We start from the raw sequence: 27698 nt of genomic DNA, 5'->3' as shown, positions 1-27698 counted from the left end.
AACCTTCCAAAAAATCATGTCGTCTATCTCTATCTATCTCTAGGCGGGTGTAAAAGAGATCGCGGTAAAGTCACCACCGCGCCGCCACCGGTCGCGTGCAGACTTATCTTGCACGCACTCTACTTGAACACTACAAGCTTGTATATATTTTACTGTGCTACAAGCCACAAGCTGCCACAAGTCACTGATGGCGCTGCGAGCTGTCAGACGAGGTCGACGTCGCGGTCGCGGCGAATGTCAACGCAACGTCATTCGCGAGCCGCGTTTGCTTTCGAGGCGACGCGCTATTACTTTGTACGCTCACGTCGCGCTGTCAACTGTCATTTAGTCACGATAGTTCCTCCGCCGATCGTGTTTTGTTTGGTTACAAGTTTAACACTGTCGGTTAACAGTGCTCACACAACACAGACGCCGGGCTAGTGTGCTAACACTGATAAGTAATAATAAGGAATAACATACCAGCGGCGCAGAGCCGGGAACCTCGCGCTAACGACGCGCTGCGGAATTTTTAAAGGTTAGTGACCTCTAAAGTTTATTGACTTGTCAAAATATTGATTGTTTTTCGTATTTTTTCGAACTAAGACTTACATTTCGTTTTCAATTTGTTATTTACTACTTAATTACTATTCCAATTATTGTATACAGGCTAGGTACCTACCTACTGGTATAAGATAATTAATTTGAATATTAATTAAGTAAAGTTTTTCAGATAGCAAGGTACAGTGACAGTCGCCTGTGTGACGTTCATAATACCTACATACCTACCTACTATTATCGTAAATCGCGGCAAACTTTCAAGAGTGAAACGAACTGTCACCCGCACCATCCTACATGAAACGAACTTTAGTAAATAAATAACAAATTAACAAGTCAACGACTTATATTATGCCTAACCTAGGTAGGTCATCATCATCAATATCAATCTCTGCTCACTGCTGAGCTCGAGTATCCTTTCAGAATGAGAGGGGTTAGGCTAATAGTCCACCACGCTGGACCAATGCGGAATGGCAGACTTGACACACACAGAGAATTGAGAAAATTTTCTGGTATGCAGGTTTCCTCTCAATGTTTTCCTTCACCGTTTGAGATACGTGATATTTAATTTCTTAAAATGCACACAACTGAAAAGTTGGAGGTGCATGCCCCGGACTGGATTCGAACCCACACCCTCCGGAATCGGAGGCAGAGGTTAGATCCACTGGGCTATCACGGCTCTTTTTAGGTAGGTACTACTTGGTATGTAGATTATAATATTATACATACAACGAATATTATGAACCTATATAGGTACTCGTATTCGGCTACGGCGTCTATGATCTTTATAACATTCGGGTGATTAGGTACGAGTAGGGTGTGACCATGCAGCCTCTAGTAAACAAAGATAGCTTTTATAATGATAACAATAAAAAAGTAGGTAGATTTGTAAAGGATAAAAGAAAACCAGACTGGCGAGTTATCGGTGTGATCGCCCGCCGTCGCAGCGTCATAGTACGATACATAGGTGCTACGAGTAGCAGCTAGTCATGTACCTACCTACAGGTTCCAGTTCCACAACGGCCACTATCGACTCGCGTTAATGTAATCCAGACTTCATCATTATCATAATACTGACGCCATGGTAGCCTAGTGGATATGACCTCTGACTTCTATTCGGAGGGCATAGGTTCGAATCCGGTCCGGGGCATGTACCTCCAACTTTTCGGTTATGTGCATTTTAAGAAATTAAATATTACGTGTTAAAACGGTGAAGGAAAACACCGTGAGGAAACCTACACACTAGAGAATTTTCGTAATTCTCTGGTGTGTGAAGTCTGCCAATCCGCATTGGGCCAGCGTGGTGGACTATTGGCCCGACCCCTCTCATTCTGAAAGGATACTCGAGCTGAGCAGTCAGCCGATGATATGGGTTGATAATGACGCCGCGCGGTTTCACCCGCGTGGTCCCCGTTCCCGTAAGAATATGAGAATAATATATAGCCTATAACCTTCCCCGATAAATGGGCTATCTAACACTGAAAGAATTTTTCAAAGCGGACCAGTAGTTCCTGAGATTAGCGCGTTCAAGCAAGCAAATCAACTCCAGTGTTCAAATCCCGGATCAGGACAACACAAAATATGTTGCTGGGATTATTATTACAACAAAAATCTTAATGGCAACCTGTTGTTGGGAAGTCGGCGATGTTACACCCCCGTGCCCCGGAGAGCACGTAAAGCCGCCGGCTCGACGCCTGGTGTCTCACCGGTCGTGTCGGGCTGCAGTCACATTGTTGGGTGTGCTCCAATGTGGGTTGGCGAGCTCAAGGTAATGTTTGAATCTGTAATGATAATGTCGGACCGACGGCTTGCCGTGCTCTTAGACACAAGGAGGTATGTTCGTCCTGACAATTACTTTAAAAGTAAACTCAATAGTCATAGACTGACCCAGGACTTGAACACACCTCGTGATCCGAAACCAACGAGGCAGTAATGCACTCATCGTCGACTACACCGTAATTATCATCTTCGAGCAGGAGGTTATTATTAAATAGTATTATCTTGCGACATTTGACACATAACAAAATTTGTTACATTTGAGTCTTTTTTTTTATCCATTTGGAGAATCGAATCCACGATCTCGACATTCGCATTCGAACAAGCTAACCTCCTGTCGAGCGAGGCGTAGCATCGACGTGACCGCACGACCCGCCCAGTAGCGCAGCCCAGAGCGCGCTGTGGGGCGACGACATCTTATCTGCGATATTATTTATTTATACTTATTGGTTGCGGTTAAGAAATACTTTATTGCTGCACTTATCAGTGCCTTCTGTTGTTTGTTGGCCAAACAATACGTAACCGTGTCTGAGAGCCTGGCCACAACAACATTGTCAGGTTATAGAAGCTGTACTTACTTAAGTCTGTCAGACCGCGCTCTAAGCACAGGGGTATATTTTGGAATATACGTATTAGGTAATCTTTAACATCTATACTTATAATAAATCTGTAGAGAGGTCAATTCTGTACATGAAATATATTTCCAAAATAACTATCAGGGGGTGATTAGTGATCGATACTGATGCCAAAAATGCAATCAGTAAAATTTTTGTCTGTCTGTCTGTATGTTCTTTATAGAAACAAAAACTACTCGACGGATTTTAACGAAACTTGGTACAATTATTCAACATACTCCTGGGCAGGTTATAGTATACTTTTCATTACGCTACGATCAATAGGAGCAGAGCAGTGAAGAGAAATGTTGAGAAAACGGGAGAAGTTACTCAATTTTTTAAGCTTACGTCGCGTGTACAGCCTTAATGGTTAAAGCTACATAGAAATCATGTATGACGGAAATGTTCTCCTTAAAATTATCTATAAAAACACAACAGCATATATATGTCTATCTTTTATGGTTGACTCACAATAACACGTGTAACTCCCGATAGCTTAGCAGTTCGGAGCTTTCTGATTATATTTGTCTACCCTTATGTTTATAACACTCATCACTCATCCCTAATAAGAAAGTTAACATTATAAGTATAAGTTAATATTCAATAAAAAAATAATCATAAAAATCGGTAAAGAAACATCAAAGTTATACATGAAATACGCTAAGCCATCGCGCGTGAATACTAATTCATGCTTTAAGGACTTTAAGGATTATTTTTGTGTAACGGTTGCAGCGCTCGTCGCGACTCGCGGTGGGAGGAATAAATAAAGAAGTGCAGCCTTAATCAGTAGGGTAGGGGTAGGGTAGGGGTAGAGTAGGGGTTGGGTAGGGGTAGTGTAGGGTAGGGGTAGTGTAGGGTAGGGGTAGGGTAGTGGTAGGGTAGGGTAGAGGTAGGGTAGGGTAGGATAGGGGTAGTTGAAAGTTTACAACGACTTTCACGCGGACGAAGTCGCGGGCGTCCGCTAGTACGTAATAAATCGAACTGTTCGATCGTTGCTCTGACCAGGTGTGCTCTACACTGGAGTCCACCGTCTACGATGCTCTCCAAATAGCCGGAGATAGAACAAGATGGCATAAGATCCTAAGAACAAAGTTGGTCGTGATGGAGGTGTAACGACCTCTCACACATGAGGTTTACGAATCACGGAGAAGAAGACCTTCCGCTTTGATATAGATAGTAAATACCTATATGTACAGATATACCTGTTACCCAGGGTGCGGCCTGCCCCGCGCGCAGCATGCGGCTCATCATCCTGGAGGACGCGGACGTGGTGGCGGACTGGGCGGCGCGCTTCGTGCTGCAGCGCATCACACAGTTCGCGCCGGGCCCCGGGCGCCGCTTCGTGCTGGGCCTGCCCACGGGCGGCACGCCGCTGGGCATGTACCGCCGCCTCATACAGTTCCACAAGGAGGGCCGCCTGTCCTTCCAGTACGTCACCACCTTCAACATGGACGAGTACGTCGGTGAGTGGCACGTCGCTGTTGTCTCTCTGTCTGTACTATGGTGTTAGATAAAGACAGATAGGCGTGACTTCAAGGCTTAGATAAGTATGTACACCATCGTATTATAAGAATGGCGCTGCTATGGGATTTAAAGGGGTTTAGAATCGACTTTGGGCATTAGGCAAATATCTATTACACTAGCGTAGGTCATTGCTGCAGTCTGATATCAACAGTGACCGTTTGCCTCTCCGTCTCCGTCTCTTTCTGGACTTCCGTACCTATGTGAGTTGCGAAACTCGTGTGGGTAATAAAAGCCATAATTAATTATTATATAATAGTAAAATTAAATTTTCATAATTTAATTTCCTTTGTTGATTTTGTTTCCCAATAGCAAGTAACCCATGCTGTGAACCGCAGGTCTGCCGCGCGACCACCCCGAGTCGTACCACTACTACATGTGGAACGAGTTCTTCAAGCACATCGACATCGACCCGGCGCAGGCGCACGTGCTGGACGGCAACGCGCCCGACCTGGTGCTGGAGTGCACGCGCTTCGAGCGGCTCATCGCGCAGGCCGGCGGCGTGCGCCTGTTCGTGGGCGGCATCGGGCCCGACGGCCACATCGCCTTCAACGAGCCGGGCTCGTCGTTGGTCTCGCGCACGCGCGTCAAGACGCTGGCCTACGACACGCTCGAGGCCAACAAGCGCTTCTTCGGCAACGACATCTCCAAGGTTCGCTAGGATTTATTGTCCGCCGGGGCCATCGTCAGACAAACTCTGACCAGATCCCTGCATCATTGTCAGTAACATGTAATCTGATAGTGATAACTGCATCGGTCGTGGGCAGGTGCCGCGGCAGGCGCTCACGGTGGGCGTGGGCACGGTGATGGACGCGCGCGAGGTCATGATCCTGATCACGGGCGCGCACAAGGCGCTGGCGCTGGCCAAGGCGGTGGAGGAGGGCGTCAACCACATGTGGACCGTGTCCGCCTTCCAGCAGCACGCGCAGACGCTGTTCGTGTGCGACGAGGACGCCACGCAGGAGCTGCGCGTCAAGACCGTCAAGTACTTCAAGGTACTGACCCCCCTCCCTCCCGCCCCGCATGCACGGCTTCCAGGCGGCGCTACGGTAGGTGACGGGCTTTGGCTTGAGTTCCTTTTGTTGAATTGTTTTTTGCTTTGATTATAGATGCCTGGCTGTCGTCCTTAAATAGAACGGCAATATCTGATAAAGCCATAGACTAATTAGCTATGAACTTGTATCGCACTCAAATCCAACAGCATTTTCACGACAAAAACGATTACAACGATGTAATATAAATTCCATAGAGACGGTTCTAATAAACGCGTCAGATGTTCGTGTCAGGTCCATATCTGATTAGTGTACGGACAGAGCTGTGTGTCGCTTGTGTGTGTCTGAGCTGGCGTGTGTTGCGCGGCAGGCGCTGAGCGACGAGCACCAGAAGATGATCGAGGGCGCGCCCGCCGGCGAGGCGCTCGTGCTGCACTGACGCCGCCTCGCTCGCACGCGCACGGTAACTCTCGCTGTCTCCCTCTTCCCGTGGCCATGTGCATCAACTGGCACACAGAGGGCGCCGCCCGCACATGGGACAACGCCGGCGCAACGTTACGCAGTTACTTGTATTCTCCTTGTATTTCATTTTAAAGTAAAACAAATGGTTAACCAGGGAAATACATACTCGTATTATTTCTCTGTCAATATAAAAAATCATACAACTTAAATTTTACACACTTATATATACACGAAGAAAATATGTAATATTATCTTAACTTCACAATAATTATTATTATTTTTAGCGCCATTTCGTTTTAAATATTCGAATCCTCACCCTATTGTGAAACATTTCAATAAATAAATAAATAAGCTAATACTTATTGTGATATGTCTATGCCAAGCAGCAGTGTTGTATTGTCCGAATCATATTTACTCTCAATACCTCTATCTGTGCTTACAAAATAAGCGGTTTCTCAAGTGCTTATAGTTTTTAGCTTTTTACATGACACCAAACACAAACAAGATCTTTTTATCTGTGTGTTTATCCAGGCTAATCTTTGGAACGGCTGAACCTATTTTAATAGGAATTTCACTGGAAGATTGAGGAGGTTAATAAGCACCATAATAAGTCTACATTTCCCGGAAAAATCCATGGATTCGCGGGAATTGTAAAAAACTGAATTGAACTGTCCTCTATTGAACTGAACTATAATGACATTGGAGATATTGAAGCGAGCCCGCCACGTTACAGAGTCTGATGGGCGAGCACAACAAGATGATCGCGGACACGCGACAGAGCGACCCCGCCTGACGCCCCCCGGCGCCCGCGCATCGCTCCTGCTGCTCGCCGCACGCCTGCTACACACTACACTACGTCGTCCAACTTATCTACACTTCATGTAATTATAAGATTATTTTTACTTTTATATAACAATTGTAAAATTATATTTTATCATTAAATTGAATATAAGAATATGTTACGAGTGCTTGGTTTTATTAATGTTCTACCCTCCTTGATTAGATATTGTAGACCTCACTTGCTACATGTTACTCTTTTGTCAAAGTGTAAGATCAACGATCTAACACGTTTATGAAAACGAATTACAGAATAGATGTATTATTGTTGTCGTAACACTCTGCTATAGTGTCAAGAGGTGTCAACGGCAACCTGGCAGGTGGTGGTGAGAGAGAGGGGAAGAATGTGGAGTTATTTTGCAATAAAGTAGCTGTTTTCATGCAAGAAAAATATATTACAACTGAGAGAAACTTAACAATATGTTTTCAAAAATATTAAATATTTTTCGATTACAGCAAATTAGTTAACAATCTTTATTGAGTCTCACTCAAGAAATACAGTTGATTTAATTGTTCCCACTTTTGTCATGGTTCGTGACATCACACAGTAAGTATCTTATCACACAATCACTAAACTGTCAGCTCACTACGTAGCGCAGTACATGCACACATCCACACTGAAGCGGCTCGTCAGGGCGCGGCGCGGCACATGCGCGCCAGCAGCGCCGCCAGCTGCAGCGGCGAGCCGAGCCCGTCGGCGGCGCGCACGTGCGCGAGCCCGACCTCGCGCACGAAGGCGAGGCGCAGGTCGTCGGGCGCGTCCAGCGTCTTGCACACGCGGAACACGTTGCTGATGATGTCCTCGGCCGCGTAGCCCAGCCGCACCAGCTTCGCCATCACCTGCGTGTATTCAATCCACTAATTTACATCTTTTAAACTCATTCAGTGGCGAGCAGCATTGCCGGCACCGGGCGGCACTATGTAGGTATTCTTTGTATGAACTTTGAAGTGACACTCTGTTAAACAATAGTGACATCTGCTAGTTTTATTAATCTACAGTAATATTATAAAGTGGATACATTTGTATTTTTGTATGTGACAAATAAACTCAATAATTACTGAGTTAGGAACTAACTCAGGAATGGGAAGTACCCAGTGAAACTGTGAGGTTTTGGTAGGTATTATTGTACAAAGTAAGCCAGGGCAGGCGGCACGAGGCCGCAGTACCTTGTGCGCGGCGGGCAGGTCGCGGCGCGCGCAGGCCTCCAGCATGCCGCGCACCAGCAGCGGGTGCGGCTCGTCGCACACCTGATATCATAATTTGAATTTTTGAGAAGGCTCAATGTTCGAGGAGAACTACAGTACGGAAGGAATGGCAATGGATCATAACTGACCACTCTTAAGATGACCCACAACTATACAAGAGTTCAAGTCAAGAGTGGCAGAACCTGCCTTCCGGTCAGGTGGTAGAGTCTTTACAAATAGTCAAAAAAGACATTTCAAAAGTACTTGTTCAAAACCAAGCCTATGTGAAATACATGGGTTTTGATTTGAATTGAAGAGTATAGTGACAAAATCTTCTACATTTGTAATAAATTATAAAGATTTGTATTTTTGTAATGTATTAACTCAAAACTGCTGGGCCAATTTCAAAAATTCTTTTACCAATGGACAGCTCATCTCAGCATCAGGGAGTTACATCATCATCATGATCACTTACAATCAGGAGAAATGGTAGTTAAGGGCTAACTAGTAAAGAATACTCTTCTGTTTATTTATTCTTCTTCATTTATAACTATTTACACTATCTAAAACAACTAATCTTAAGCTAACTAATTTAACTACCTAAAGAATAAATGAAAAGAAAGTTAGAAAGTAATATTTGACTAAAGTGGTCCAGTGACATGAGCCATAAACTGTACCTTTTTGATTACTGAAGGTCAGCAGGAGCTGCACTTTTCATTGTTTTGGTTTTGAAAGAATCAATATTTTAGTGAAGAATGCTTAAACAAAGTGCTGATGTAAGGAATGTAAGACTATTTCTAGTGATTAGCGTGTCGGTACCTTGAACACATTGTCAGGGCTGATGTGGCGGAAGCCCTGCGCAGTGGACTGCAGGTTGTTGAGCGCCGCGCGCAGGTCGCCCTGCGCCGTGAACACTACGGCGTTGGCGCCCTCCTCCGTGTACGACAGCTGCTCCTTCTCACACACTTCTATAACCTGCAACAGTACCAGTGAGAGGTGAGAGAAGTGAAGCAACTCTCATCTCATCAGTAGGGAAACAAGTCTGTCATATATTGTCAAACATTTTTCTTAAATTTCAAAAAAAATATGACCAATATTCCTATTCCCTCCAATTAGTCAGAAAAGACTGTGCTAGGAGTGGGCATGACAATAGACCAATGGGGTGGGGATCGAACCATCACCCCTCAGTGATTAGTCTGACCACTCTTACCGTTGAGCTATTGAGGCTTTTTTTTGCATTTTTTTAAAAGAACAAAACAAAATTTATATAAGTTTAGTAAATGACATGCATTTCACATTGCGTTTGGGTTTTCTGGTTTAGTATGCTGCAAGTCACCTTGGCCAGTATCTGCGCATCAGAGAGCTTGGTGTAGCGCAGCACGGCGCAGCGCGACTGGATGGGCTCGATGATCTTCTCGCTGTTGTTGGCGGCCAGCGCAAACCGCGTGGTGCTGGAGTACAGCTCCATGGTGCGGCGCAGGGCTTGCTGCGCGCCGTCCGTCATGCTGTCCGCCTCGTCCAGGATCACGATCTTGTGCCGGCCTGCTGGCAACGTTACCTGCAATTATTTTGAGGATATCAGTGAAAAATTCAAATAAAAACACTACAAATCATCAAAAATCCCTTATTATACCTAAACATGAAATTTGGGAAGGTAATTTTAGTATCTAACTATCCCCTAAGAATAGATGTTGCGAATACATGTTCACTGTCCACGCCTCATTAGCACCACTACTGCTACGACTGCGAGATCACTGACGAACGATTGGAGCGAGCGAGTTGCTGAGTGCTTACCTTCTGCTGTGCGAACATCTTGATTTTGTTGCGCACGACGTCGATGCCGCGGTCGTTGGACGCGTTGAGCTCGAGCACGGCGTCGCGGAAGGCCGCGCCCAGCAGCGCGCGCGCCAGGCACAGCACCGTGGTGGTCTTGCCCACGCCGGGCGGGCCCGCGATGATGATGTTGGGCGCGTTGCCCGCGCGCGCGAACACCGCCAGCCGCGACACCGTGTCCTCGTTGCCCACGATGTCGGCGAACGTCTGCGGCCGGTACTTCTCTATCCACGGCAACGTCGACGCGCGGCTCGGCGCCGCCGCCGGCTTGCTCGCCGCGGGTTTGGGCTCCGGTTCGTCCACTTCCATGATGGTGACATCGTCGTCACTCATAATTATGGAAATTTAAACAAAAAAATATAATAAAACAGTCTAAACTACTGGTATTAAAATTTAAAACTGGGATTGACATTTGAGAAAAACAATAAACACAAAAGAGGCGCGATATTCTAAACGAAACGAACGAACGAATGAAGATCACAGACCACAAATGAAGATGAAGATGCTATGTCCACAGATAAAAACGGAAACTTGAGTTTGACTTGACAAGTTGACAACATGAACACATGAAGTCTAATTCTCAGACTAATTACTTATGGACATGCCTCCACGTTACTTTTCTGTCAAAGTATTAACGAGTTTAAAGTTTTAGTTTTAATCGTGTTCGCCTAATAAAAAGCTCCGTAAAAATATCTTTTTGTATAAGTAGTTAAATAGTGTAAAAAAAGTGTGTCAGCTCCGTCGCACGAATGGAGTTTACTCTTTTCAATAGCAACGCCTGAAAAGTGAAAGGTGCGCAACCGAGGTGCAGCGCTGCGTGCGCGCCCGCCAACAGCGTGCACGTGCGTGCGGACGCGCTAGGCATGTGCACGCTATGGCGGCTACGTACGGTGAAAGGTGCGCAGAATAGGTTGCCCACAAAAAACGTACCGAGGCGTATAAATGAAAAATCGATTGTTAAGGAGTAAACTCCAATAAGTTATGAAATGACATGCGTTACGTTTTTTGTGCGCAACCTATTCTGCGCACCTTTCACCGTGCGCTGTGCCGCCAACAACTTGCACATCGCACCCATGTGCACGCTGTAGGCGGATGCGCACGCCGCGGCCTGCTGCACCTCGGTTGCGCATCTTTCACTTATAAGGCGCGAGTATTGAGACGTGCTTCGAGCTAACTTTTTGTTTTTTTTAACATACACACTTTTTTTTGTTGGTAAACAGTGCACATCGAGTAGGGCTTTAGTAATACTTATGTTAAAGAAGACTAAATGTATAGAATTGTAAAATAACTAATAGACTTTATAATATACTTCACATTATATATTTTACTCTTACAATGATATAATCATTAAACAAACAAGCCCAATAACATATAGTATATAGGTATAGTCGCCTATACAGCATACCCTATGTACGTCTCAATACACTCACAGCTAAATTAGAAAGTTGCGCACTAAAGGTGCGCACCAAAAACGTGACACTTTTTCGTTAGTTCAGTTGGTTTTACCCCTCGGATTTTTCTCATACCGGGCGCCTTATATATAAAAAATCGATTCTTAAGGAGTAAACTCCAAAAAGGCTTACAACTTTTAGTTTAACTTAGGATATATTATACTTAGCCTAGTTTAAGCTCATTTTACTCACAATTTAACAAACATTTTTGTTCGTGAAATTGAGTGCGATACTCTCTCTTCGCGTCGTGACCCTCATTACTGAGTGTCGTCGTGTTATAGGATACAACACATTCACGACTTTTCCCCGCTCGATGTCACGCCAGGCGGCTCTGCTTAACGTGACATGTAAAACTTCTTGTACTTTCGTATCGAGAGTGGTACGGATTTGATCTGGCCAACGCATCAGGCTACGTCCTCAAGATCTCAAGATCTCTTCTACTTTGGAAGTGATAACAAGTTTCACCTAGTTAGCTCTTCTGGCAATGTGACCGAAGTACTCGAGGATCCTCTGAAGACAGTGTTATGGTGCTATGCTAGTCCTTATATAAATTAGTCTGAGCGTTTAATTTGACATTGACAGTATACTACTCTCGTTCTCTGAGGTTTCGAACATTTTGAATAACTATCATTTGATTTGACGTTGACGTTCTTTTTCTTCTTCTTTCTTGTCTATGGCACTTTGTACTGCGATTGGGACTTTTGACTTGACGTTGACGTTGAATGTTGATTTGACGTGACGTATTTGAGAAAACGAAAAGATAAAAGTTATTATTTTGATACCTATTTGTAAAATAATATTAAAATATTTTATTATTCTGTAATGCTAATAGAAATTAAAAACAATGATAAATACCTTGTTTCATCTGTAATAAATAATAGTACAATAATATTTAGTGCATTTTAAGTAGACTGTTTGTGTCCTGAATTTCTCAATTTACTGGTGTCTGAATCATCATCCCAAAACAAGTGTTCATCGTATGAATTTGATTTTGTAGAGGTAATTGCTCTTTTATATTATAATTTACGATGTCGCGCTACAATACGACACTAATTTACTCGACACGACGATTAAGATTTGTAATATTGGTAATAAAATTATTCAAAATAAATTTATTTGACTGTGGGTTTTTGAATGATACAATATACAATACAATATTTTAAATCTAGTTTTAACATAATATGCCACTTTGGCGTGCAAATATGATATTTAAAATGAAATTGAAATAATTATCCAAATTAAATATTACAGTATTACATTACAAATTTCTATTGTTATTATTACTAAACATAAGTAATCAATCTCCTTTTTTTTAAAAAACTGATGTTCATACGATGATACAATTATCTTCAGATCTTTTGATCTCCAAATCTTAAACAATTCTGTAAGTATGAAAGAAGTGTCAGTAACACATTTGTGTTGTAGAGGTGACAGTATATCCACAATGGAGTGGCTGTTTGGGCACCGGATGACCCCCGAGGAGATGCTGCGCAAGAACCAGCGCGCGCTCAACAAGGCCATGCGCGACCTGGACCGAGAGCGCATGAAGATGGAGCAGCAAGAGAAGAAGGTCATTGCTGACATCAAGAAGCTTGCCAAGGATGGACAGATGGTCAGTCACTAGTCACTGAGCTCTTGTTATGGCTCTGTGATTACTTTACATAGTGCCCAACAATAATGCCCAAGTGTGGGAAAGGAAAGAAAAGAACTTTAGTATTATCTTCCTCTGATAATATTATTTATTTACATAAGAACAATCTACTTGTACTTTTTTGTGTACTATGAAATAATTCTGTGACCCAAATGAGTTAAATTAATCTGCCAAATTGGTTTTATTTCGTCTTTAGTGGATAAAATTAATTTAGCAGATTCATCTGTTATCAACGTGACTGTTTTCCACAGATATGCCTTTGTTACAATTTGTATCTTTTCTATATTGGCAAACAGTTGGATAATAGAAATCTGTAAGGAGTGAGGCCAGGCCCTGTAGTGTGCTACTAAAATAGGCTGCTAATGATGAAAGTATTATTCCTCAGTAAAAAGAGTAATGGAGATGTTGCATGTGGTAGGATGCAGTGAAGATAATGGCGAAGGACCTGGTGCGCACGCGGCGCTACGTGCGCAAGTTCATGTTGATGAAGGCCAACATCCAGGCCGTGGCGCTCAAGATCCAGACGCTCAAGTCGCAGAGCAGCATGGCGCAGGCCATGCGCGGCGTCACGCGCGCCATGGCCTCCATGAACCGCCAGCTCAATGTGCCTCAGATACAGAAGATCCTGCAGGTACGCCCGCCCGCTTTTTGAACTAAAACTTTGTTACGCCCTCGGGGAGTAAACTGGTGAATGTGTTACCAATCCAAATGTCATACTGTTAAGTTTTAAATGCATCATTTGTAGTAAACACTGCTATGACACACACACGAGTAAACCTGGTGGTGATTCTGTTTAGTCTTATAACAGCATAATTGTGAACTAACTAGTAGGGGCCTGTGAAGTAAAGCAAGTCCTACACAAATTATCACTATCTTTTATTACTAGCTACTAATTTTTAAGTTTCTATTCATGTATCATTTTATATTTGAAATTAAATATCCTGAACAGACTCACGGTGAGAATGGAACCTGGACTTTTCTGTTGTGAACCACAGCACTGCCAGCTGTGCCAGAGAGGTTGTCACTGCTGTACCCAGCAGGTTCCTGGCTACTTGTCATTTAGCCTCAGCAGCAGGCCTTCAGATGGTGTAATGAATGAGTTGTTGTTTGAATGTTGCAGGAGTTTGAGAAGCAGTCGGAGATCATGGATATGAAAGAGGAGATGATGAACGACTCCATCGACGAGGCCATGGAGGGAGATGATGATGAAGAAGAAAGGTACAAAATAACATTTCTTTTGCCTAAATTTGGTACCAAACGTAAATTATTATTATTACTTAAATACCTAAGCCTAAAAATACAGTTCTCTTTTATTGTTAAAAGAGAGCAATATTTTAGATTCAAAAATTATTAATGTAGACCAATAACTGATGATGTAGACCAATAGATGATGATGATTTCTGGTTGAGTTATGTTGTGGTGTGTATCTTAGATTGAAGAGGATCAGGTATTGGATCTATGACATAAAAAGATGCAATGTCTGATCCCATATTTTAATATCATTGTACATACATCAGCACTATCCTAAAAGACTAATAGTGTCCATGTTTTCTCTGTTCAGTGATGCTGTGGTGTCGCAGATCCTGGACGAGCTGGGGCTGCAGCTCAACGACCAGCTGTCGGGCTTGCCACAGGCCACCGGCAGCCTCTCTGTCGCTGGTGAGTACTGCGGATCTACTCGGCGACCGGCTCTGGCTTGCTCCCACTCAGGAGCTTGCCATTGAACTGGGTCACATCAATGCTCGACATTGCATTTTGTAATCGATGCTCCTTTAATTGTGTAAAGAGTTTTCACAGTATCTTACTTGTATATGTCATTTGCATATTTGCAGGCAAGACACCGGCAGCGGCGGCGGCGCTGGCGGGCGGCGGCGGCGGCGCGGCGGGCGGCGCGGGCGGCGGCGGGGGCGGGGGCGCGGTCAGCGACGCGGACGCCATCTTGCAGGCGCGCCTCGACAACCTGCGCCGCGAGTAGCGCGGCGTCAGTCCGCGGCCGGCCGCCGCCGCGCGCGCACGCTCGCGCTTGATACTGTTGTTGTGCTGGCTTGTTTGTTGACTAAACATTTTTATTTTAAGTATAGTATTTATTTTTTTACTGAGTATCAGCGGTCAAAGCTTCGCTGATACATAATTATTAAATTCAATACTTAAATTTAATGTATAAATTATATAAATTCTTTATTTGTACAGCAAAAACAAAAGTAAATTTAAAAATTAATTGAATACCTTTCATCCATCACTATGAATATTTAATGAGTTCTCATTGTATAATTTTGTTTTTTATAAGATTTGTATTTTAAGCTGCTTTTATGTGATGTGTCCATCAGAATAATAAATAAATATATAAGGACAACACGAATCACTATCTAGCCCCAAAGTACCGGATGGATGTGTATGTTTCATAAAACATGAAAACATTCAGCAATACGCGACTATAGCTTGACAAGTTCGTTGATGAAACTCCCATGATATGCGGGCGACGGGGGGCAAAGACAAGAGAGTGAAATCGTGCGTGCGGAGAAGTGAGGTGCATCAGTCGTGAGTTCTTCATTCATCGCTACACGCCCCCGGCCCGCACGAACCATCGAGAGTGTTACGAAGGATCTTGCCAAGCTATAGCATTGGGTTGCTGCGTGTACGGAGAGATGTGTTGTGTACATTGTACAGCCGAGTGCAGTCCGGCCGAGTTGTGTGATGTCCGATTGTTGATAGTTGTAAATATTTGCATATATTATATAAATAATTAATCACAAGTCTTGTTTTATTTCAACTGACGCTTGACGAAAGATGCTTTTTAGCCGACGCATATGTTTTTTTTTAATGTTTCTTACTTCATAGCTTCGTCACTTATTACCAAGGTGGTCTGTGCTTAATACCTAATGTGCTTTTTTTTTTTTTCACGGCTAGTGCGTTTGTTAGCGTTTCTATAAGGTATTTTAAACTACTACAATTTTATGAAGGTCTGGAGTTGGTCTGATGATGAAGCCGAAAAACAGACGATGGAACTCGTCAACGATTTACAGCAGGTACCTTTTGTTTGGGCTTGATTGATTTGTGTTGATGAGAACTTTCCACCTAGATGGGTTGTGACTGTATTAAGGGTCTGATGATGAAGACGAAGGACAGTTAAGAGAACTCTTCAACGGTTCACAGTAGCTACCTTGTGTTTTGACTTGATAAATTTGTATTGATGAGAACTTTCCACCTAGATGGGTTGTGACTATATTAGGGGTCTGGTGATGAAGACGGAGGATAGTTGAGGGAACTCCTCGACGGTTCACAGTAGCTACCTTGTGTTTTGACTTGATTGATGAGAACTTTTCACCTGGATAGGTTGTGACTGTATTAGGGGTCTAGTGACGAAGATGAAGGAGAGTTAAGGGAACTCCTCGACGGTTCACAGTAGCTACCTTGTGTTTGGACTTGATAAATTTTATATTGATGTGAACTTTCCAACCATATGGATTGTGACTGCATAGGGGGTCTAGTGATGAAGACGGAGGACAGTTCCTTTCACGTTTTTCTGAATATTCATATTACGTGTGGATAAAGGGGGAGTGAAATTTTGTATATGAGTTAAGGTACTATTTTTAAAATTGGGATTGTAGGACTTAGATATTTATCATAAGAAAATAACGTTTCAACTAATTACTTATTAATTTTTGGTTACACTCAGTAGGTGTGCTAGCACTAAAAATTAAAAAATTAAAATTTTAATAAAAAAATTCAACCGACTTCAACCGACAACAGCAAAAAATAACATCTTACCTATGTGCTACCTTCTGATCAGTTTGAAGGCGGTGCCAATCCAGTGTTATGTTTTAATTAAAGCCATTTCTGAAAGAACCACAGAAATTTTGTAATTTAAACGGCTTAAATTAAAACATCACTGGCTTGGCACCGCCTTCAAACTGATCAGAAGGTAGCATCTAGGTAAGATGTTATTTTTTGCTTTTTAGTTTAGGCTAATTTTTGAGTTGGAAGTCGGTTGAATTTTTTTTATTATTCAAGTTGCTTTTGTAAAAATTGGTATGTGTACTACCAGAGAAATACTAAAAATAATGTCATTCAAGATTTTTAATTTTTCACTCTACCCCTAAAGGGGTTGAAGTTTTTTTAATACAAAACGATAAAAATCGTTTATTTTTATAAAATGATTAATGAACTATTTATTTATACCTATTCGTACAACATGCAAATAGGGGTTGAAAGTTTACAAAAAATGAAATAGGGGTTGAAAGTTTACATCGATTTCCGCTAGTGTTAATTATAAAAATAAATAGGCGTTCGCTTGACTCGAAACTCGAGAACAGTCTTGATACATTTTAATAATATTTTTTTTCATTTTGTTCGCTCTTCTTGTTAAGGATTCGGGTGGTGTATAATGTTTATGTAATAAATAAATTCAAAAGCTACTAGAACAATTTGAATTGTCATTAATAGAAAGCAACATTCTCAGGAAGTAACAGGCTAATGTATCTTACCACCTCCACCTATAATGCATTCTGATAATATCTTGAACCCTTCAGCCAAGGCCACAAGTCCTGGGCCTGTCACCTGTCTGTCCCCATGTGGCACGTCGATTCTCTTTCTACGAAAGTTGACGCTTCAACAATAACAAAATGTATGGGAATGACAGATCCGATCGTTAACTTTATCACCGCGACCTGTCGATAGCAAATGTCATTCCCATCATTCTTTTTGTTCGCTGAGCGTTAATGAAGAGAATCGACTTGCCGCTTGGCTAGATGGCTACAGGCCCTCGGCCTGCTCGAGATGTTTCTCTACCACAAGGTGTTGGTAAAATCAATAATGAATTAATGCTTACTTTAGCAAATCATTACATTTGCCCCCATCACATTTAACTTATGAATAAAATGGGAACATATGTTTCAACAATAATTTATTTTCCACTACAAAGTAAGTAGATATATTGGCATATAACATATTATAACATGGAATAAAACATTACACGAAAATAACGTTCAATAGGCACGTGTCTCAAGTGCTCTCACAAGCACCTCCCCCCTCTGGTCCTCCCCCTCCCCCTCACCTCACCTCTAATACTAAATAAACAGCCTTATACAGTACAAGTGGATGTTTACAGGCTAGAGAGACTACGAGCAGGTATCTTACCTACTCAACCTACTTGTTGTCCCTAAGGTACAGTTCATGATAACGCCACTGTCTGTCAAAAATACTTATTATTTGTTATTATACTTACACACTAACGGATAGAGCGTCTACCGTCCGCCGGCCCTAGGAGACAGCTAGAGCACACACTACAGGAACGATACAAACATCGAGGTATAGTTTTACAAAATACAAGTACTATTCAGATCTGCTACTCACTCTAGATATGTTTCGGCGCACGCCCGCGCCCGCCGGCTGCGCTGCTGTACTGTAGCGACTGTGAATGTGTCGGCGCGGTGGAGATATGCTACGGCGCCTGCCGTGATATGTACAGACATTACCTACTCGTACGTACGAGACGTGTCGAGCGACGCAAGTCGACGTATGAGACTTCGAGCGATTAATCACGAGCGAACAATCACGTTTTTACAGTTAGAAATTAATTCTTAAAAGTTAATTCTTTTGGAAAGACGTTTGTCGTTTTTCTTGCTCCGGTATTCATTTTGTTTTATTAATTCTCACACGGCTGGTACTGGAAGACTAGGCCGGCGCTGGCGCGAGCGCGGGCTCGGGCGCCGGCGCGGGCTCGGGCTCCGGCGCGGGCTCGGGCTCCAGCGCGCTGAGCGCGATGCACAGCTGGCCCAGGTAGTAGGTGGACATGACGAGCGCGCGCGCGCCGGGCACGGGCGCCGCGAACAGCGCGTACCCCAGGATGGCGTCGGACAGCGCGAACAGCAGCGCGCCGGGCCGCTGCGCGCCGGGCCGCGCCGCGCCGCGCCACGCCATGGCCGCCAGCAGCGCGGCGTACAGCGCCACGGGCGGCCGCAGCGCGCCCGGCGCCGGCAGCGCGCGCGCGTACAGCAGCGCCGCCGCCAGCAGCGCCGCCGCCGCCGCCCAGCGCCGCGGCCGCAGCCCGAAGGCGCGGATGTAGCACGCGTGCGCGCCGCCGAACGCCGCCATGCCGGCCAGCAGGTGCTGCGGCCAAACCAGCAGCGCGTCGCCCAGCGCCGACAGCGCCAGCCCCGCGCACACGCGCCGCGCGTACGTCGCCCTGCGTCACGGCACACGTCACACTGGGCCGACACGTGCTCCTCGTCACGAGTGACCGACAGACACGCGCAGCGATCGCGATACCAGATAACGCCGGGGCGACGGCCGCGCTCGGAACCCTTCACAAGGTCGAGCGGCCGACGACTCCAGTGTGCCCGCCGGCTCCAGCCGCAGCAGCGTCGCGCTTACGTCACCCGGCCCGACTGAATGTTCGCCGTCTGCCATTACTTTATATGGCGAAAATATTTTATTCATTGGGCCTAACTAATACTACGACTCATGGAAAATCAATGGAAGTTTTCAAATATTTTTGTGCTAGATATTGAAGCCGTTCGTTCGATCACGAAGCTTAGCAGTTACAGCTTTTATGAATAGTCAGTTCGCGGCCCCCCGCGCCCCGGCGCTTACCTGGCGGCGGGCGCGGCCAGCAGCACGCACAGCAGCAGGCACAGCACGGGCGCGCACTTGAGCGCGGCGGCGGAGGGCGAGGGCGCGCCGCCGCCCGCCACGCAGTACACGCACACCGCCTTGAAGAAGGGCCCCAGCCCCTTGGCGTGCGACCAGCGCAGCCACGCGCCGCCCGCCGCGCGCGCGCTGCTCCACTGCAGCCGGGCAACCACACAAATATATATATAACAATAACTTGATTTACTTACATTTACAATTAATAAAAAAAATACAACCGACTTCAAAACCTAAAAACGTACCCACTAAACTAAAAAGCGAAAAATAACATCATAATATGTTCTACCTGCTGATCAGTATGAAGGCGGTGCTAAGCCGGTGATGTATTCATTCAAGCCATGTCATATATTATAGATTTAGATTTTGCAGACAGTGTTGCTTCATGAGTTCCTGTCAGAAATGGCTTAAATTAAGACAACACCGGCTAAGCACCGCCTTCATACTGATCAGCAGGTAAAACATATTATGATGTTATTTTTCGCTTTTTAGTTTAGTGGGTACGTTTTTAGGTTTTGAAGTTGGTTGTATTTTTTTTTTTAAATTTTTATTATTTTTCCATTTTTAGTGTAAATGTAATTTTATCTCAAACAAATACATCAGACCCCTAAAGACAGTCACAACCCATCTTGGTACGAAAACTCTCAGCAATACAAGTGAAACAAGCCCAAACACAAGGTAGCTACCGTAAACCTTTAAGGGGTTCCCTTAATTGACCTTGGTCTTCATCATCAGACCCCTAATAACAGACACAACTCATCTAGGTAGAAAGTTCTCAGCAATACGAATTAATCAAGGCCAAACACAAGGTAGTTACTGTAAACTGTTAAGGAGTTCCCTTAAATTGTCCTTGGTCTTCATCACCAAACCCCTAAATGACAGTCACAACCTATCTATGTGGAAAGTTCTCATTAATACAAATTAATCAAGCCCAAACACAAGGTAACTGGTGTAAATCGCCAAGGAGTTCCCTCGTCTGTTTTATGGCTCTATCATCAGATCGATTTCAAACCTTCATGAAATTGTAGTGCTTAAAAGTACTAAATGGAAAAGTTTACGAACACACTAGATACCCATATAATTTTCGAAAGTTCCCCTCAATTTCTCCAGGATTCCATCATCAGATCTTGACATGATGGCAATGGGACCAAATGGGGACTATACTGTTTCAAACAAAAAAAGAATTTTTGAAATCGGTCCAGGCGTCTTTGAGTAATCGGTGTACATACATAAAAAAAAAATAATAAATACCGACCGAATTGAGAACCTCCTCCTATTTGAAGTCGGTTAAAAAAGGCTTTGAACAGAACATAGATCAGTACTGGTGCAACCTAACTAGGTTTAACATAAAATATAATAATTACTATTATTGTACTCCAAAAATTAAGTAAATAAATAATATTTCAACAGTTAAATACAGTTAGTTGCTAAACTACAGTTTCCAAGTGTAGGCGTAGAATATTGTACTCAGCACGGAACATTAGCTTATTGGTTGTGGCACAAGTTATAAATAGAATCCCCTCGTCTATCATTTCAGTAACACTGCACAATTTAGAGCTCACAATACATTTGTTGTGTTGTGATGACAGGCTAGGCTGTAGAGTGCATTTGTTGCATTTGTACATAGACAAGTATAGAAGGCAAAATTAAATAATAGCAATAAATAATATTTATAGCAAATCAAAGAACAAAATAGCCTAAATGAGTTTGGGCTGTCAGTCAGGCTCTCAGCACACATTTATAACACTGGGTAGTACTAGCAGTCCACACTGTCTGACCATCTGGCCTGACCACTGAATGGATGAACCATTTCTAAAGTAAGGTTTGCTTTGGAAGCTGCTCATGGAAGTGGTTCAGTCATGGATGTACCAATAGACATATATTCACATTTCAAGCAAAGAGTTCCCAATAGTTTGTACCCAACTACCGAGCACTGGAGGCGCTTTGCTTGGCCAACTACAACTTATTACAAAGAGTATATGAGAATCTCACTAAGTGGATAACTGCAATACACACTACTGTTGACTGTATTTTCAATTAAAAACAATCCTGAAAACTCAAAATTTTAAACAAAGGTAAGGTAACGTAAATAAAACTGGCCATTGTTCATCTTTTAATAGCACCTAATATCCGCCTAAAGTTTAATGTAAATAATTCTACAGAGCTAGAATATAAATACAAGCACAATTCTAATTTAAAATAAAAATAATCATACACACCAGTTCGGAGGCCGGTATCATATTTTAAAGTTTTTTTCCCGATGAATAATAAACGAACGATGCGCACGAACTAAAAGTAAAATCAAGTAAACGTAAAGATAGGAAGCATACAAGCGAGCGCCGCGTATGGGCTGACGACTCCGAATGGCGAATGTAGTTGTAAACGCGCTCAAATATCAATCTTCATATTTTAATCACGATAATTCGCTTCTATACAATATTACCTACATTTCCGCTAATGCCTATAATTTCAAATAACAACAACAAAACAAATAAGAACAAATGTCACAAACAAAAACAAAAAATTTATGTTGACACTTGAGTACTTGACATTTATTTGACATTTCGTCAATAAGATTCGTCTAGAAATCAAATTGTCGCTAAGGTTTAAAAGTGGATCTAAGTTTTAATTATTTTTATCTTACCGTTCAATTATCCATATTTTGAATAATACGAATTATATTTTGAATCTTGCGGACCCATAAAAATACAAAACAACAATAGTATCACAGACTATTTTTATATTTTTTTATTTTCGCTCTCGTGACGAGTTGTGACAGTGTCAGTGTCACGAGTGTCACGTGTCAATGTGGTGTCAATTTTGATTTTTGTCAAATTAAAGTACCTATTTCCAATTTTCAAAAAATTTAAATTCAAACCAAAACCGAACTGTTGTTGGTGCTTAATTTTGTACCAAATTTCATTAGAATTCACATAGTATCAAAATGCCCAAGAAAAAGACAGGTCAACGCAAGAAAGCCGAAAAGCAAAAGCTGCGTCAGAAGGAGATCCGCAACGCTCGTGAGCACGTCGACATCGCGCAGCACCCGTGCAACCTGCCCATGGAGTGCGACAAGTGTCAGAAGTAAATACCATCGCCGCTCGCAGCTGGCGCCTGGCCGCGGCCGAAGCCTGCGGCTAGATCGCACCTTACAAACTATAATAATTAACTCGCAGGGAGACTCCTACTCTAAAGCAACACTTACGCCAGTATGCCAGAACTACACAACTTGTTACACTAAACAGTGTTAAATTAAAATATTGGAATCAAAATTGATAAGTTAGTAGGACAAGCTGAGTAGATCCATGCAGGTTCTGTGTATATTTGCAAGTTCAAAATTATTTCTTTATCTAATTAAAGTGTTGTATTGAGTCAAGTATAAGCAATAATAAGTTGTTAACAGCAACATGCACTTCTTAGATTTATTGCATACCCGGAGGATTTATTAGGAACCTATATTGGAGGAGGAATTTTCCACTTTTTGTAATGTACATGTAGTATCTATCACAGAACATAGGTAAAGCGTTTTAGCTGGCACTTATAATTGGTAGGTGCCTACCCTAGTTTAGTGCCTTGTGCACAACACTATCAAAGAAGATTAATTTAATACTCCAATTGCTAAGTTTCTACCGAGAGGATCTGTATCAGTAGCACAGTCCCTATTAGACAAACTAGATAAATCTAAAGTGCTTGTTAACTTCAAGGCCTTTTGAAATATCTACGTTAAGTATAACTAAAGTGATTTGTGTGAAGCATGCAGGTCTGAGCGGTGGATGTGACTGTGCAGGAAGCAGAAGAGTCGAGCTTTCTGTTACTTCTGCTCGGCGGTGCAGCGGCTGCCGGCGTGCGCACAGTGCGGCAAGATCAAGTGCATGCTGAAGTCTGGGGACTGTGTGGTGCGCCATCCAGGAGTCTTCACCACAGGACTTGCCATGGTGGTATGACTACTTTGCATATAATGTGTTTCTTGTATATTCATAGTGTTATGTATGGTAGCTACACTTGTTCACAAAGTTAGTTAGGGTACGTCACAACAGTTATATGTAAGGCGTGCAGCTGCAGTCATGAAACAAATTAAACTTGTTATTTCCAAATGTTCTTGGGAGAAAAGTGATCCTACTTTTAATTGAAGAGATGAGGTAAACCTGTAAACCAAGCTTGAAACATCTTGGACTTTCCACTCAAGAGTAGGCGAGAAAGAGGAGATCTAATAGAGCCATAAAAATTCAAGCAAAAATTTTGAGCTTATTTTTAACCGACTTCAAAAAGGAGGAGGTTCTCAATTCGGTCGGTATTTTTTTTTTTTTTTTATGTATGTACACCGATTACTCAAAGACGCCTGGACCGATTTCAAAAATTCTTTTTTTGTTTGAAACGGTATAGTCCCCATTTGGTCCTATTGCCATCATGACAAGATCTGATGATGGAATCCTGGAGAAATTGAGGGGAACTTTCGAAAATTATATGGGTGTCTAGTGTGTTCGTAAACTTTTCCATTTAGTACCTTTAAGAAATACAAAATTATGAAGGTTTAAAATCGATCTGATGATGGAGTCATAAAACAGACGAGGGAACTCCTTGGTGATTTACAGCAGTTACCTTGTGTTTGGGCTTGATTAATTTGTATTAATGAGAACTTTCCACATAGATAGGTTGTGACTGTCATTTAGGGGTTTGGTGATGAAGACCAAGGACAATTAAGGGAACTCCTTAACAGTTTACAGTAACTACCTTGTGTTTGGCCTTGATTAATTCGTATTGCTGAGAACTTTCTACCTAGATGAGTTGTGTCTGTTATTAGGGTTCTGATGATGAAGACCAAGATCAATGAAGGGAACCCCTTGACGGTTTACGGTAGCTACCTTGTGCTTGGGCTTGATTAATTTGTATTGCTGAGAATTTTGTACCAAGATGGGTTGTGACTGTCATTAGGCGTCTGATGTATTCGTTTGAGATGAAATTTTACACTAAAAATTGAAAAATAATAAAATTTTTTGGTTGGTCTATAAATCTGTACACAGTTAAATTTTTACTATACATATAATGTGTGTACATTCCAGGGAGCAATCTGTGACTTCTGTGAGGCGTGGGTGTGCCACGGACGCAAGTGCCTCACGTCGCACGCCTGCACCTGCCCTCTCGCTGATGCCGTGTGTCTGGAGTGTGAGAGAGGTGACTCTTCTAAAGTGATAGTCATACAGTTCAAGTACTTCACTATACTTCTGTGAGGTGTGGGTGTCCCACGGACGCAAGTGCCTCACGTCGCACGCCTGCACGTCACGTCGCACGCCTGCACCTGCCTTCTCGCTGATGCCGTGTGTAAGAGAGGTGACTCTTCTACAGTGATAGTCATACAGTTCAAGTAATTCACTATACTCCTCAAAAAAGTGACCTAAATGCCTACACAAATCCTACTATTTGGGAGTTTGGATTTATGTTATGAAAGTCGTTAACCAATGTAATTAAAGTCCTCCAAAAAGTCAGTGCGTCAGATCAAAAGTAAACTGTTGTTGCAATTTTTCTCCTTATTTTCATTTGTCCGCAGGCGTGTGGGAGCACGGCGGGCGCGTGTTCCGCTGCTGCTTCTGCCAGGGCTTCCTGTGCGAGGACGACCAGTTCGAGCATCAGGCCTCCTGCCAGGTGCTGGAGTCTGAGACCTACAAGTGTGAGTACTGCTGCTCCAACGCCACCACTGTCGCTACACCACCTATACTGTTTTATAAGTCCAGTTGCTATATTGGTGCTGCTATGTAACAGGAGTTGTTTTTTTCTTGTCAATTGGTTCAGGAACATTTTCGATTGCCTGTATTTTGTCAAACTGTTCCATCATATATTTGATTTGTTCATTGAAATGCTGCACTGTTCCGCAGGCCAGTCGTGCAACCGCCTGGGGCAGTACTCGTGCCTGCGCTGCAAGACGTGCTTCTGCGAGGAGCACGTGCGGCGCAAGGGAGCCAAGAGCACGCGCGGCGCGCCGCCCTGTCCGCGCTGCGGCTACGGGCTGCACGTCACCGCCGACCTCAGCATGTCCAGTGAGTGTCGCTGCGGTGGCGCAACTAGCCGCCGCCCTGTACACCCACCTCTCTTTGTAGAGTTGGGTGTTCTCGTCGTTTGTACTTTGCAAAGGCGATAGTCTACGAACTTATGTAAAATTGGGGAATTGGCTGTTTATTTTGTTTATATTTATTAATATTTTGTCATACAAAGAGTATACAGAGTAAGTGAATAAACAAGTAATGTGTGTGCAGCTCGCTCGCACCGCTACGGGCGGCAGGGCGCGGCGGCGGCGGACGACGAGGACGGCGACTACTCGCACTCTGGTAAAGACACTTTGCTCCATGTCGATTCGCACCTCAGCTTTGTACACGTTACCTATAGGGCGGCAAAACATACTACTCGATGCATTCAAAAATCTTTGACTAATTAACTTGTATCACACCCAAATTCACCAACAAAATTGCCTGTTGTTTTTTGAGGGGGACGAGGTAAACTATATATATTTAACACCAATAAATATATTTTGTGTCCTTCACTACACGCAATTATAACTCGCAATAGACACACATGTAGTTTTTACACACATAAAACTTTAAGAGATTAATGTTCTTCTATTATAGTTTTACAAAGGGGTAACATCTATTGAGTCGGGTCCTGATTTAATTAGTCTATGGTTATTGGATGATGGATGATAGGTGGATAGCTTTAATGGCAGTATAACTTTCTTCAATTATTAATATTTTGGCCCTATCAGACAGACAAGACAGGGTTATTTTACATGTATAGTTAATTTATATATATCACAAGTATAGTTTAATCTCTACTAATATTATAAAGCGGAAGAGTTTGTTTGTTTGTTTGACTGATTGAACGCGCTAATCTCAGGAACTACTGGTCCGATTTGAAAAATACTATAGGCTATAGGCTATATTATATTTCAAATAAATTAGGGATCCTTCCTGAAACTCCAATAATGTAACCCAAGGTATACAAAAGTTTTGTTTAAATGGCTTGCGCTGCAAAAACTACAATTTGTAGAACACATCATTTTCAACAAAAAATGTCGCGACAGCAAATATCTATCTTCTATATTTTAGCAGATATAGCACCATTTGTACTTTAATAAAATAATTAAATCATATACTAAGGTTTACATCATTATTTCGAAACTAAACCTAAATCCTTATCAAAATAAATTACTTATTAATCAAGAGGATATTATAGAAATAAGATTTGCCTTTTACAGTATGTTAATTAGTCAAATAGTTTCGGAGATAATACAAAAGTTCTAAAAGACGCAGAAATGCCGCTAAATGACTTCCCGCGGTTTCAACCACATAGTTCCTGTTCCCGAAAGAACATGGAGTAAAAAAATTTACAGTGACTCTCGCATTTAACGTAGCTTTCTATCGGTGAAAGAATTTAAATGCTTAAAACGTGATTCTTACGATTTTCCCGCCAAACTGGGCAATAGGCTTTATAAAATTAGGCAGTAGGCTTTAGATGGTAGTTGCACTAATAAGGTTTGGTTGTGAACAGGCTACAGCGCCGACGGCGGCATGGAGGGTGGGGACTACTCGTACTCGGACTCCGACGATGACGACGACGAGGACGAGGACGACGATGAGTCTGACGACGACGAATCCGACGACGAAGAGGCGGAGACCGACAAAACTTCGGCCAGCAAGACGAATACGTAACTGCCACTGCGGTACCACCACAAGTGCTATAGTTGTTACTTCTGAATCATCTGATGTGTTATTTATTGCTTTTATTCAATAAATTTATTATATTATTCTTATAAGTTTTTTTTTGTATATTTTACCAGCGTTCGTGTAGTCACCGTACAGGTGAATTATATAGGCGATTTCTTAGAACATTATTAAATATATTTTAATAATGTTCTAAGGAATCAAAAAGTGACAAACTGTGATTAGAATCAATAAATTGGTCAAGACCAATCAAATTAGATTGAGGATTATATTGCAAATGCTATTTAACATGCAAATGTAAGTTTTTTTTTGTTTATTACAAGTTAGATCATTAAACAGTCGATAAGGTTGACCCCTTTAAAAATCACCATGAAAAGCTACATTTTCGGCGAGCACATGCTATACTTTATTCTTATATTCCCACGGGTAATCGGGTAAAATCGCGGGGCTTACGCTGGTAGTTGATTATTGATTACTAGCGGACGCCC

General features: G+C 42.8%; 5 protein-coding genes across 6 annotated transcripts; 3 read left to right on the top strand and 2 right to left on the bottom strand.

Annotated features, from left to right (window-relative positions):
- Positions 1-246: 246 nt before the first annotated feature.
- LOC112053327 (glucosamine-6-phosphate isomerase) lies at positions 247-6864 on the top strand. 2 transcript variants are annotated; one of them, XM_024092719.2, is made up of 6 exons: positions 249-514; positions 4138-4387; positions 4784-5097; positions 5213-5440; positions 5808-5900; positions 6633-6864. In XM_024092719.2, the coding sequence occupies exons 2-5, from the start codon at positions 4162-4164 to the stop codon at positions 5874-5876; spliced, it is 837 nt and encodes a 278-aa protein (XP_023948487.2). In that variant the 5' UTR covers positions 249-514; positions 4138-4161; the 3' UTR covers positions 5877-5900; positions 6633-6864. The 2 variants fall into 2 exon arrangements, with proteins under 2 accessions (XP_023948488.2, XP_023948487.2); XM_024092720.2 differs by lacking the exon at positions 5808-5900 and having other exon boundaries at positions 247-514.
- Positions 6865-7110: 246 nt separating this feature from the next.
- LOC112053326 (replication factor C subunit 2) lies at positions 7111-10657 on the bottom strand. Its single transcript, XM_024092718.2, has 5 exons — positions 9716-10657; positions 9258-9479; positions 8741-8896; positions 7904-7984; positions 7111-7576 (listed from the first exon to the last, which is right to left on the bottom strand). Exons 1-5 carry the CDS (start codon positions 10085-10087, stop codon positions 7367-7369), a joined length of 1041 nt encoding a protein of 346 aa, XP_023948486.1. The 5' UTR covers positions 10088-10657; the 3' UTR covers positions 7111-7366.
- A 1247-nt stretch (positions 10658-11904) lies between these two features.
- LOC112053330 (charged multivesicular body protein 2a) lies at positions 11905-15609 on the top strand. The gene is made up of 6 exons (XM_024092723.2): positions 11905-12204; positions 12631-12817; positions 13275-13487; positions 13977-14074; positions 14418-14515; positions 14689-15609. The coding sequence occupies exons 2-6, from the start codon at positions 12650-12652 to the stop codon at positions 14829-14831; spliced, it is 720 nt and encodes a 239-aa protein (XP_023948491.2). The 5' UTR covers positions 11905-12204; positions 12631-12649; the 3' UTR covers positions 14832-15609.
- Positions 15610-17742: 2133 nt separating this feature from the next.
- LOC112053325 (lysoplasmalogenase) lies at positions 17743-22034 on the bottom strand. Its single transcript, XM_024092717.2, has 3 exons — positions 21721-22034; positions 19448-19641; positions 17743-19040 (listed from the first exon to the last, which is right to left on the bottom strand). The coding sequence occupies exons 1-3, from the start codon at positions 21739-21741 to the stop codon at positions 18530-18532; spliced, it is 726 nt and encodes a 241-aa protein (XP_023948485.2). The 5' UTR covers positions 21742-22034; the 3' UTR covers positions 17743-18529.
- Positions 22035-22292: 258 nt separating this feature from the next.
- Positions 22293-27295, top strand: LOC112053324 (zinc finger protein 330 homolog). The gene is made up of 7 exons (XM_052888738.1): positions 22293-22585; positions 23289-23439; positions 24562-24673; positions 25047-25166; positions 25372-25533; positions 25750-25821; positions 27038-27295. The coding sequence occupies exons 1-7, from the start codon at positions 22446-22448 to the stop codon at positions 27196-27198; spliced, it is 918 nt and encodes a 305-aa protein (XP_052744698.1). The 5' UTR covers positions 22293-22445; the 3' UTR covers positions 27199-27295.
- The last annotated feature ends 403 nt before the right edge of the window (positions 27296-27698 follow it).

Source organism: Bicyclus anynana, chromosome 23 (assembly GCF_947172395.1).
Source record: "Bicyclus anynana chromosome 23, ilBicAnyn1.1, whole genome shotgun sequence".
In the NCBI taxonomy this organism is placed as follows: domain Eukaryota; kingdom Metazoa; phylum Arthropoda; class Insecta; order Lepidoptera; family Nymphalidae; genus Bicyclus; species Bicyclus anynana.
This window is presented reverse-complemented; position numbering and strand designations above follow the sequence as displayed.

Bases quoted from the DNA above. Each gene is read 5' to 3' on its own strand.
- LOC112053325 (XM_024092717.2), bottom strand. From the start codon at position 21,741: ATGATACCGGCCTCCGAACTG. The intron at 19,642-21,720 runs GTGTGTATGATT...GCCCGGCTGCAG, and splicing joins TGATACCGGCCTCCGAACTG to TGGAGCAGCGCGCGCGCGGC. The intron at 19,041-19,447 runs GTAAGCGCCGGG...GCCGTGACGCAG, and splicing joins CTGGCCGCGCCCGCCGCCAG to GGCGACGTACGCGCGGCGCG.
- LOC112053327 (XM_024092719.2), top strand. From the start codon at position 4,162: ATGCGGCTCATCATCCTGGAGGACGCGGACGTGGTGGCGGACTGGGCG. The intron at 4,388-4,783 runs GTGAGTGGCACG...TGTGAACCGCAG, and splicing joins CAACATGGACGAGTACGTCG to GTCTGCCGCGCGACCACCCC. The intron at 5,098-5,212 runs GTTCGCTAGGAT...GGTCGTGGGCAG, and splicing joins TCGGCAACGACATCTCCAAG to GTGCCGCGGCAGGCGCTCAC.
- LOC112053330 (XM_024092723.2), top strand. From the start codon at position 12,650: ATGGAGTGGCTGTTTGGGCACCGGATGACCCCCGAGGAGATGCTGCGC. The intron at 14,075-14,417 runs GTACAAAATAAC...TTCTCTGTTCAG, and splicing joins GATGATGATGAAGAAGAAAG to TGATGCTGTGGTGTCGCAGA. The intron at 14,516-14,688 runs GTGAGTACTGCG...GCATATTTGCAG, and splicing joins CGGCAGCCTCTCTGTCGCTG to GCAAGACACCGGCAGCGGCG.
- LOC112053326 (XM_024092718.2), bottom strand. From the start codon at position 10,087: ATGAGTGACGACGATGTCACCATCATGGAAGTGGACGAACCGGAGCCC. The intron at 7,985-8,740 runs GTACCGACACGC...TTATGATATCAG, and splicing joins GCCCTGACAATGTGTTCAAG to GTGTGCGACGAGCCGCACCC. The intron at 7,577-7,903 runs GTACTGCGGCCT...GAATACACGCAG, and splicing joins ACCTGCCCGCCGCGCACAAG to GTGATGGCGAAGCTGGTGCG.
- LOC112053324 (XM_052888738.1), top strand. From the start codon at position 22,446: ATGCCCAAGAAAAAGACAGGTCAACGCAAGAAAGCCGAAAAGCAAAAG. The intron at 25,167-25,371 runs GTGAGTACTGCT...ACTGTTCCGCAG, and splicing joins GGAGTCTGAGACCTACAAGT to GCCAGTCGTGCAACCGCCTG. The intron at 25,822-27,037 runs GTAAAGACACTT...GGTTGTGAACAG, and splicing joins CGGCGACTACTCGCACTCTG to GCTACAGCGCCGACGGCGGC.